Raw genomic sequence first — 11,872 nt, 5'->3', positions numbered from 1 at the left:
GGGCAGACCATCACGGAGGGATGAGCTGCCTCTGAATCCATAGATGATGTTAAAACCCTTTGAGAAATGGGCGATAGATTTTGTGGGACCCATTCATCCCCAAGGTAAGAAGACAGGAGCATGCTACATTATCATCTTAATAGAGTATTTGACTCGATGGGCAGAGACAGCTTGCGAAAGATTGCACAGGCGCGACTGCTGCGAAGTTCCTCTTTGAGTATGTACTAACGTAATTTGCGTGTCCAAAAATTTTGATTAGTGATCGCGATACACACTTTCTGAATGAGACAATTAGCGCAGTGACAATTATGATTTTCTTCCTTCTTCTCCCTCTGTCCCTTCCTCTCTCTATCTTTCTCTTTTAGATATTGACCCGTGGTTATTAATAAAAAGAAAAATTACATTTAAAAAATATCTAACATCTCATATCTTACCGTTCACCCATGGTTATTGATAAAAAACAAAATTACATTTAAAAAATATCTAACATCTCATATCTCACCTTTCACAACTTAGCGCTCCAAGGAGCTGAAAGGAGGTGTGGGACTATAAACTAAACTGCCTGGGGTTGGGAGCTAAATGATTGGAGGATCGTGCGAAGCAAGGAAGTGTCATAGGGTTCACGACAATGTGAAGGGAGCTGTGCTACCTAGGAAGAAATCACACAGGTCAGTTGGAAAGTGACTGTTAAAGTCACTTTTCATGATTTGACGGTAGAAATGCTGCCAAATGTAGTGGGCAACCAACATTTAAGACGAAATTTATGGGTCAGATCCTTGAAAATCTGCCGCCAATCCGACATTAATGAACCAACTGTGGGGGAAACAGTTGGATTTGAATTGAAAATTCCATATAAATTACAAGTGACTGCCTAGTGAAAAACACTTGAAATTTTGAGAGTTGAGTTGTTGAGCTCTCAGGCGCACATGAATCGAGAATTATTCGAAGCTCTGATAACGAGTTTGACGTTTGAGAAATTACCAGAGGCGACACAAGAATTGTTGAATAACATCATGTCGGCACTCATAGAAGCTATGGACAAAGAAGTAATGATAGCCGAGCATCTTGTGCCAAAGGTTGTTAGGGAGGCAGAGAAGTGGCCTCAGAGGTTGTATAAGTATTAGCGGAAGTTCCCAAATCACCACGGACACCTAGACCGAAGCCGACCCCAACCAAGGAGAGTGTGAAGGTTAAGAAGGGTAAGTAGCCTGCGATACCAGTGCGCACATCGCTGAGAAGAAACCCACCAAAGGACAAGCCCACCGCATAAGAAAAGGGTAAAGCCATCAATCTAGAGCTGAAGGAGGAAGAAATCAAAGACATCCCAACCGATGATGAAGGCTTGGGGATAGACGTGGAGGAAGTTGAAGTCCAGGGTGCTGAACTTATCACTCGGTTTCCTGAGTACGTCCCTCTGTGCATGGGAAATACCAAGTTGCCAAAAGATATTTATGAAAGAAAGGTCCCCTTGCAAACACCTCTGCTACTGGATGAGATTATCTTTGAATGACCACGCCTGGGGCAGATTCCTCTGTTAAAGCTAGAAGATTGGGACTTAGCTGACCATGAGAATTTTTTGCACTAGGCGACTGAGCAACTAATGCACTGCATTATTGACTCAATCACTGGGATGACTACATTAGAGCCACGGAAGTGGCTCAGGGGATTAGGCAAGGTAGGTTCGCTAAACCCGATATGGGTGTCGCACTACAACCACACCCCGGTTACAGTATTGGTCATCAAGAAACTGCTATGCTTGTTGCATGATGGGTGTCTATGGCTGAAGGAGCCAATACCCATCACTAACAGATTGATCCATAGGATCACGCATCTTCCCTACATAGGAGAAAATTCGGCCATGATGTTTGATGGAAAAGGTGGCGAGCAGGCCCTTGCGGAGGCCATGAAGGAAAATTTTAAGCTTGTGAAGAAGTCGCGGGGCTATGCTATTTGAAGTATTAGTGACCTTGCAGTCAAGGTGGCCATTCAGATTTTGTCCAGAAAGGTGATGAGGAAGTGTCGCATAGATGAGGTGCCCGCACTTGTTGTCGCATTAGTAGCCCAATGCATCGAAGGAGTCCAGTTCAAGTGGGCACACTATCTTTGCGATGAGTTTCTTGCAAACTTCTGTGAGGCATAGGAACTCAACAAGACTTTCCATTATGTGTGGCTCTTGCTGTCTATTATGCTAGTAGCATGGGAGGTTCCAGAGGACAGTCAATTCCCCTCGGTCACACCGGACCTACCAGAAGCAGCAAAGTACACTTTCGCTGTGGGTGACCAGGGATGCGCATCACATCAAGGGCATCAAGATATTTCAGATCTTAATGGAGATGAACATCCACATGGCCATCAATCACAAACCGTGGTTGTCACATACTGTGTTTTCCAACCAACAAGGCTACATGGAGTTTAAGACAGATTTTCACCATGTGTGAATCAGGGTGCAGAAGGACCTTGCACAGACATGGTATGACTTGCCTTACTTGGCAATGAATGATGCCAATGATGCAGTACTTGATCCCTGGCCGGCAGAGTGGCGCACTACATCAGACTTGGTAGTGGGGGCGATCAAGTTCTTCGCACAGCGCAAGAAGGAGGAGGCCAAGCTCAAGATAGTACAGCTAGTCGAGAAGAGGAAGAAGGAGGCCATTGACAAGGCCTAGGCGAAGCGCGATGCCTCTCATCAGACGGAGAAGCAATAGGTGGAACAGCAAGGCTCTAACAAAGGCATGAGGTAGCCTTCACTCGAGACAGAAGAGGAGACGAATGAGAAAAAATAGCAGCATGGCGCGAACCCACAAGCGATGTCCACGCACATCAAGCATCCACGTGAACAAGAGAAAGGAGGGTTAAGGAAGAAATCCAAGGCCACTAAGACATCATTTGACCCAATCACCCTCAGAGAGGGCGATTTGAATGACATTGGAGACATGGTGTGAGATGTCACTGCGGAGGCCCTACAATAGTTTTAGCAACACCAACAACTAATATTGGGGGTTATCTAGATAGGTCTGCAGGAGTTCCAGACCCGCACGTCATAAGCTCACACGGTGTCCACCAGCCTCACTATCAGCACTTCAGAAGCTGTCGATATGCTACGCGCGAAGGTCTCCACCGTGATAGTGCTACCCGATGGAGCATTAACCAAGGAGAACGAAGCTGACAGGCCCGCTGTCAGTGCCCTCAAGGGAGTGGGGTTGAATTTAGCAGTGCTCCCTGGTGAGGCGCTCCACCTATAGCAGGATGGAGTGTTCACGGAGCTGAGGGCTTGTGAACACCACGCTCTATAGGTGATCAATGAGTAGAGGATTAACAATGATCAGATGGCCCTACAACAAGACCCTTCCATCGCTGTTGTGACCGAGGTAACCGACCAAAACAAGCGTATAATTTAGGTCATGGAAGAGGCATGTTGAATTGTCCCAAAGTTGGCCATTCCTGAGGAAGAACCGGTCAAGATGCGCGTCCGCAAGCTTGCTACAGGGGTGCACGACGCTTGCACAGAGATGGCTAGGGTTCAGCTGGAGTTGAACCTACAGATTACCAAATTACAGTTGAAGTCCCAGCCTTCAACTCCACCAGAAGTAAAGGAGAAGCATGCAACCGTTGTCACAAAGGCAATAGCGGCAGTTGACAATGTAGTAGTAGACTGCACACAACTTTTTGAACAGTCGTTCGAGGTCTTGATAAGTCTGCAGGAGGACCCTAATGTACAACTATTGCAAATAGAAGTGCGAAAACTACAACAATGCTATGATGAGGTAAAATGCACAACAAGAACCGTCACACTCACGCAGAGACTGGAAAATCTACAGGAGGCCAAGTAGTTGAAAGAACAGGTAGATGCAATGCAACACAAGGAGGCAGTCCTCTAGGCACGACTAAAGCCCTGTCTGGATGAGGCTTACGTGGTTATGACCTTTATTGAAGGAAAGCGTGCAAATTTGCAAGCAACTCATCAGAAGCTTCAGGTCGACTGTTCAAGAGCAGTGACTGAGTAGATGGTTGAAGAAGCGAAGTAAGCGGCCGCACAGTGCACTGGCGAGGTTGTGGTCATACAGGTTGAGCTGGGAGGTCTTCATGCTAAGATCTCCGTATCCGCAGAGTGACTCGAGGATGAGTCACGATGTTTGTTTTGGGGGCCTATTGGGAACGGGATGCCCCAAGGATAGTTTTGGGGCTAAAAGCCCATGCTTTAGGTCAATTTTGTAATAAAGTAGTAAAGTCTCCGCATTTTGTGGTTGCAAAGTGCAAAAGTGTGAAGAGTCATAAAGGGTTATCCGCCCTTATTTTGTAAAGTGTAAAGTTGGTTGTAAAGATCCACCCATGGTCCGCGGACCATGGGATTGTATAAAAAGAGCTAAGTAAGTAAGCTCTAAGTAGTTTGAAGTTAAGTTCAGAAGAAAATAAGTCTTGGAGTCTTGGTAGCAGAGTCTAAGTGTTTCGAGTCTTAGCATAGGTAGAGGCTTCGCCGCTGTGTTCACAGAGGCCTAGGGTAGAATTCCACAACTGAGTGTTCATATCCTTGTAGCTATGTGCACAGGGTAGTTAGAATCTGTAATAATCTGAAGATATCAATAAAGAGAAGTATTCTGCAATTTCTATGTATTTATTTCCTGTTTATGCATCTGGTATATTGCTTTTTGAGCTTAAATTACAATGTTTATGTGATGTGCAAATATGTATGATGATATTAATTAATTGAAGGCATGTAAGAATATCAGTTTATGCGATGCTAACTGTGATTATTTAGTAAGCTAAGTAAAACACTTAAGTTAACTTGGGAACCTATACAATATGTTGCCATAACAACGCGAAAGTACATGGATCATGCATTAAGGCTGCGTGAAGGACAACCATGCACCTTCATGGAGGTACTGAAGGGTGGAATAAAAGGCTAGATTGATAGATCCCTAAAGCTTAGTGACCTGCGTGAAATTAGGAATAGAGGGTATAAATTGATATCACAACCATCTTAGGGTGCCCAAACTTGGTTCCAGCATCCCCCATATTGCTTCAAGTGAGACTTCGGTCGGTACTGCATGGGTTGATGCCGAAAGGGCCAGTAGTGTAGGGATTTTTTTGGCTAACTAACGTTGAACCTAGGTGAGGCCCCACACAGCCGACAATTAGAAATCAAAATCTACACTAAAATCAATGCATCCAATGCAAGCAATCAAATAGGAGTAGAAATCAACATTGACACTGAAATCAATGGATTTATTGTAAGGTATTAAATAAGATTATAAATTGACATCTACATTGAAATCAATGCATCTAGTGCAATTGATCAAATAGGATTAGAAATCAATAACTACAATGAAATCAATACATCTATTTTAGTGAAAAAATAAAATATTCATGACTTTCTAGATCTAGCTTCTATGTATGTTTTTTTCTATGTGTTTCTCTTTCTTCTTCCCTCTCTCTCCACCTTCTGTTTTGTGTCTATATCCCGCCCTCTCTCCTTCTCTCTCTCCTCCTCCCTCTCTCCCCTATCTCTCTCTATCTACCTCTCCCTCCCTTTATTTATCTTTGTCTTCTTCCCTCTCTTCCCCCTGCCATTTATGTCTATACCTCCCTCCATCTCTCCTTATTTATTTCTCAATCTCATCCCCTTAAACACATGTCATGCTATCCCTATCTCTCTGTCTCTCCATATCTATCTCTCTTCTTGCCTCCCTCTCTTTGTCTATCTCTTCTTCCCTCTTGCCCCCTCCATCTATATCTCTATCTCCCTCTGTCTCTCCTTCTTTATCTCTCTATATCAACCCACAAACATACACACTCTCCCTCCATATCTATCTATATTTATATCTCTCCCTCTCCCTCTCCCTCTCTATCTCTTACCCTTCTATCCCTTTTTCTCTCTTCTACCCTCTCTACCCCATCCATCTATATCTGTATCTCTCATTGTCTCCCTATCTCAGCCACCAAACATGCACACTCTCTCTCCATACCTATATATATATATATATAATTATTATTTTTTTTGTGTGTGTATGTGTGTGTGTGTATATATATATATATGTATATATATATATATATATATATATATATATATCTGTGTGTATGTGTGTGTGTGTGTGTATCTCCCTCCCTCTTCCTCCCCCCTCTCTCTCTCTCTTGGCCTTCTCTCTCTCTCTCTCTCTCTCTCTCTCTCTCTCTTCTGCCCTCTATCCCCCCTCCATCTATATATCTATCTCCCCTTTTCTCTCCTTCTCACACCCAAAGCTTACACTCTCTCTCTCCATATCTACCTATCTCTCTCTCACTCCTTCTTCCTCCCCCTCTTCTCTCTCTCTCTCTCTCTCTCTCTCTCTCTCTCTCTCTCTTTCTTCACTCTTTTCCCCATGTCTTCCCATTCTCTCTCCCTCTCTCTTCCCCATGTCTCCTTCTCCCTTCCCCATGTATCCCTCTCTCTCTCTCTCTTCCCTCTTGCTATCCTCTCTCCCTCACCATCTCTCCCTTATCACTGCCTCTCCCTCTCGACCTTTCTCTCTCTATGTCTTTCTTCCCCTTCTAAATCCATATCTCTCTCCCCCTCTCTGTCAACTCCTCTCTCTCTTCCTTCCTCTCTCCCCCTTTCTCTCCCACCTCCCTTTGTCTCTCATTCACATCACACACTCTCTATCGCTTCACCCTCCAACTTTGTAACTATCTCCCTCCATCTCTCTCCTTCTTCCTCTCTCACTCTCTCCCCCCTCCATATCTATGTCTCTCTATCTCTCTCTTTCCCTTCTTTCCCTGTCTATATCCTCTCCTTTTTTGTCTCTTCCCTCACTTCATCTCTCCATCATTCCATCTTCATCTCTCACTTGTCACTCCCTCTCTCTCTCCACCTCTATCTCTCAATGTATTTTTTCTTCCCTGCCTCTCTCCCCACCTCCAAATCCATCTCTCTCCCCTTCCCTGTCTCTCCTCCTCTCCCCCCCCCCTCTCTCTCTCTTCCTTCTTCTCTCTCCCTATCTCTCCCACTTATATGTCTCTCTCCCCCACTCTATTCCCCATTCATCTCACTATCTCTCTCTATTAAATATGATCCCATTGTATTGCATTTAATAAATTATCTAAATTAAAAAAGCATATTTGGTTGTAAAATATTGAACCTATATTTTGGATCAATCATGTCAAAGAAAATACAATAATAAAAAACTTAAAAGAATCATGAATTGTCTTTCCTATATCATTGTTAGTCACTTTGATTTCTCCCTTTGGTTAGATCCTTGGGTAAGATGCATCTATCCTCGTTCTTTATAATATTTTCACATATGTATATGCACAAGTATTATCATTTTTAATTATTAAAATATCTATGGGAATATTTTTAGTAGTCATGATGAGGGAGGGCTTAAGACACCTCAAAAGTAATTATAACCTATTCGCTTCTAGATTTAATTAAAAAATGTTATAAAATTAAATTAAATTAAAGTATTTGTAAAATATTTTAATTTTGAAATAAGTTATGGTTTTTGGGCATGTGGTATTGATAAGCCTTGGTATTGGCCCTTGGTATTGTAACAAAATACTTGACAGCCTAGATCCATAACATAATAATCAAAAGCCTAGATGGCCCATGGTATTAGCCCATAGTATTATGATTTTCTTCCTTCTTCTCCCTATGTCCCTTCCTCTCTCTATCTTTCTCTTCTCGATATTGACCCATGGTTATTGATAAAAAGCAAAATTACATTTAAAAAATATCTAACATCTCATATCTTACCGTTCACCCATGGTATATTGTAAATACAAGTTTGACCTATAAACCCTCCACAATTAAAATGTACTCAAAATATTAAATCTATTTATATCTCCAATAAAACTTAAACGAAAGAAAAAGGGCCTTTTTAGATGGAACAATTAACCCCACACCAAAGGAAAAAAACAAAAAACAAAAAATACCATTTTTCTTTAGGTATTCAAAATATTCAAAATATTGATATTTTCGGTTAAGTATTCAAAATATTTTCCGTTAACAATTAAAATGTATTAGAAATATTAAATCTATTTATATCTCCAATAAAACTTAAAAGAAAGAAAAAAAGGTATTTGTAGACTAGAGAGAACAATTAACCCCACACCACAAGAAGAAAAACAAAAAACAAATTACCATTTTCCATTATATATTCAAAATATAAAAAATATAAATATTTTTGGTTAATCATTCAAAATATTTTAGGTTGACAATTAAAACGTATTCAAAATATTAAATCTATATATATCTCCAATAAAACTTAAAAGAAAGAAAAAGGGCCTTCTTGGATGAAGGAAGAAACAATTAACCCCAAGCAGACAAAAAACAGAAGAAAAATTACCATTTTCCGTTAAGTGCGTGGGTAGCGTTTCGCTGATTTTCACATGACTCCTTATTTATTTTGATATCAAAAAGGGCCTTCTTAGATTGAGGAAGGAACAATTAACCCCAAGCAAACAAAAAAAACAAAAGAAAAATTACCATTTTCCGTTAAGTGCGTGGGTAGGGTTTCGCTGATTTTCACATGATTTCTTATTTATTTTGATATCTCTCCCTTTCATTCCATCGTTGTTCTTGTTCGATCCCTTTCATTCCATCTCTGTGCTTCTTGATTGTATGTTGTGTTCGATCAGGCTTTGGTATCGACGGAAGCTCGTGGGAAAAGTCTAGTTCTGGTACGTTAGCTTTCGGTTTGTATGATTTGAAAGAGTTTGCCAAGTTCATATTCACTAGCGGGCTTAGCCTGCCCAGGTAGGAAAAGTCTAGTTCTGGTACGTTAGCTTTTGGCTTGTATGATTTGAAAGAGTCTGCCAAGTTCATATTCACTAGCGGGTAGTGCATCTCTTAATGGAGCATTTTTCGGTTCTTCCATCGGAATTACGTCGAGAGTGTATGTTAAGAGTGCCTTACCATTCCCATGGAAAACTCAAAGCCGTTTGCAAAACCTGGGAGGCCAATGTCAAGCACCCTCAATTCTATGAAGACCGTAAAAACCTTGGGATTTCCGAGCAGTTGATCTGTGTGCTGGAACTCCGGGAATTTCTAGATGACACTCATCCTAATCAACAAACTGTGGTTTCTGTGTTCGACCCTCTGCGAGGCACCCGGAAAACACTTCCTCCCCTTCCCCACTTCCCCGGCTGTCATAACGAAATTCCTCTCTTTTGTGACTGCCTTTGCGTCAAACAAAAGTTGGTTTTGTTGGGCGGTCGTAGTCCGTCCTTATACGAGAGACTCAAACCCGACCAAGAGCAGCATCTCAAAACCGTTTTCATCTTCGATTTCGCATCGAGTAAGTGGAGCCGCGGTGCCGACATGCCGGTGACTCCAATGTTCGGTGCTTTCTCGGTGTCACCGCAAGGACTCATTTACGTTGCTGGCGGAATGGATGAAAATGAAAATCCGCTACGATCTGCGGCTGTTTACAATGTGTTTGAAGACCAGTGGAAACTTCTTCCCGACATGAGCCGTGGATGGGTCACGAGCTATGGCGCTTTCCTTGACGGTAAATTTTTCGTTATTGGCGGTGTCATTGATAATGGTTGGGAGGGTGATCTTAGCAGTGTCACTGATGGGGAGAGCGATCAAGGGGAGGGCGATCTTAGCGGTGACAGTGATGAGGAGGGTGATCCGATCGGGTGGAGTGCAGAAGTTTATGATCCAGAAACAGGGGCATGGACAACGCTGGAGAATATGTTGGATACCACGGGAAACCCACGGAGGTGTCTGGTTGTTTCTTCTTCCGGACGGTTGTATTCCTTTCAGACGCATCTCGGAGTGATGGAATACGATTCCAATGAAAACGTTTGGAGGGTGCTGGGTTCTCTTCCTAATACCCTTAAATGGATTTCGTGTTGTGTAGCGTGGCGTGACAAGATTTTTGTCCACGGTTATGTTGAGAGTACGGTTCGACTTTGTTATATGTATGAGCCACCGCCTATAGGAAGTGCAGCAGGACAGGAAATGGAAACAACTGGGATGTGGACTGTCATTGAGAGTTCAGAAAACTCTTATCTGCACAATGGACAAGACATTCACGGTGTCTTTACTTTTGAGGTTTGAAGTTAAGTGATAACCATATTGTGGTTTGAAGTGATAACCATATTGTGGGCTAACTTAATCGATGCTTGGTTATAAGGAATTTCACATTCTTGTTATCATTGAATGGACATTGGTAATAGATTGGTTGTAAGGAATTTCACATTCCTGTTATCATTGAATGGACATTGGTAATAGATTGCTTATAAGGAATTTCACATTCCTGTTATCATTGAATTGACATTGGTAATATATTTTAGAGAGTTCATGTATTTGAAAATTGTTAAAAATTTCAAAAGTTTTATGGCATTCCAGAATACACTTTCTCAGTGTTTGAAACTCAAATTATAATTTTGGACTGAACTGTGTGCTGTTATTAATTATTAAAATTTTGTTATTCCATAGTAGGAGTTGTAAATCTTAAATCTGCTGCAGTTTCTCAATGTCCATATTTTTTCTTCTTGCTGCATCAGAATCTTTAAACCTCCACTTAATGAAATCTACTCTCATCTCATCCTGCCATCGCTCAGTGTCCATATTTTTTCTTCTTGCTCATTAGAATATTTAAACCTCCACTTAATGAAATCTACTCTCATCTCATCCAGCCATCGATAGTGAGATTCGGTAGTTTCGATATTCAATTTTTACCATGATTATAGTTTCTATATTTATCATGATGTTAGATTCCATATTTAGTTTTAACACGATTTTAGCTTCTATCATCTGTAGTTTTAACACGATTTTAGTTTCTAGATTCTATTTTACCATGATACATACGTTCGTTTGTATAGTCAAATGAATCACAAGGAAGGAAAGAGAGAAAAACGACAAACCCGTCTGGCTCATTTCCTTAACGGCCTTCATTCACATAGACGAGAATGAATTCTGAGACGAGCTAGAAATGATAAATCAGCAAGAAAAATAAAACATTACATGATTTGAAAATGATAACAAATTTCAGAATGGAGTTTTGGATGTAAAAAGAAACACATTACATTTCACTCAGCTTAGCCATAGAAGATTTGGAGAATCCTGCACTGTATAAAAAAGAGAACAGTTTGGGTCGTCCCGTTACTTGCCAAGCGCACCGACCAAAAACAATAGAATAGCAAGCACCGAACTGTGAATGACAGCTGCAGCATCCACTTAAAACAATGGAAAAGAAGCTTCTTTCTGTTGGGTTTGGATGCTGAACAATCTTTTTTTTTACTTCTCCTCGTTGCTCTTAAATTTCAGGCCTTTCATTGTGTGCTCCCTGGGCCCAATTTTCACTTTGATGCGAGAAAGAGCATCTGGAAGATTTATCATCCTTTGAAAAGGAATGATCTTCCTCATTTAGTAATATAGATAATGTCAGTGTGATCTTGGTATTAAAGCATATAAACTTGACCCCATAATTAAACTGATAAAAAGGATCCCAATTGAATAAAATTACAATGTAAAGCTATGATATTAAACAATATAAATCATAAAATATGCATGTAAAACATACAACCACATAATTAAACTAAAAAACCTTAGATCCCAATATGATAAGTTATAACAAGGCTCAATGGCAGACGGTATACCTGCAGGATTGCGTAGGGTGGCATCTCAAAGTTTTAGTGAAGTTACTAAATTTGCATCTGTGCAAACAATTGGATATGTTAGACTATTATATATATGTTTCTGTGTAACCAATTGGATATGATGGAACTAACTTTTATATATATATATATCAATTTTCTCCATTTTTTCTTAAATTGGTATTTTTCTCTAACATGTTGAACTGTAACTTTGGTGGTGGGAAGCATTTTTCTTTAACTCACTAGACTGTAAAATCAGTGTAAAAGTGTTAAAGTATGTTGTATTTTCTAT

The 11,872-nt window shown here is 40.9% G+C and overlaps 1 protein-coding gene across 1 annotated transcript; it reads left to right on the top strand.

The window, feature by feature from the left end:
• The first annotated feature begins 8,824 nt into the window (after positions 1 to 8,824).
• On the top strand, positions 8,825 to 10,039 carry LOC149187302 (F-box/kelch-repeat protein At1g15670-like). Its single transcript, XM_089409605.1, has one exon. It carries the CDS (start codon positions 8,825 to 8,827, stop codon positions 10,037 to 10,039), a length of 1,215 nt encoding a protein of 404 aa, XP_089265731.1.
• Positions 10,040 to 11,872: the final 1,833 nt, after the last annotated feature.

Source organism: Pinus tabuliformis, chromosome 3_1, assembly GCF_031772625.1.
Source record: "Pinus tabuliformis cultivar Carrire ecotype Pingquan chromosome 3_1, CPIR1, whole genome shotgun sequence".
In the NCBI taxonomy this organism is placed as follows: Eukaryota; Viridiplantae; Streptophyta; class Pinopsida; order Pinales; family Pinaceae; genus Pinus; species Pinus tabuliformis.
This window is presented reverse-complemented; position numbering and strand designations above follow the sequence as displayed.

Coding starts and splice junctions, on each gene's coding strand:
- LOC149187302 (XM_089409605.1), top strand. CDS start 8,825: ATGGAGCATTTTTCGGTTCTTCCATCGGAATTACGTCGAGAGTGTATG.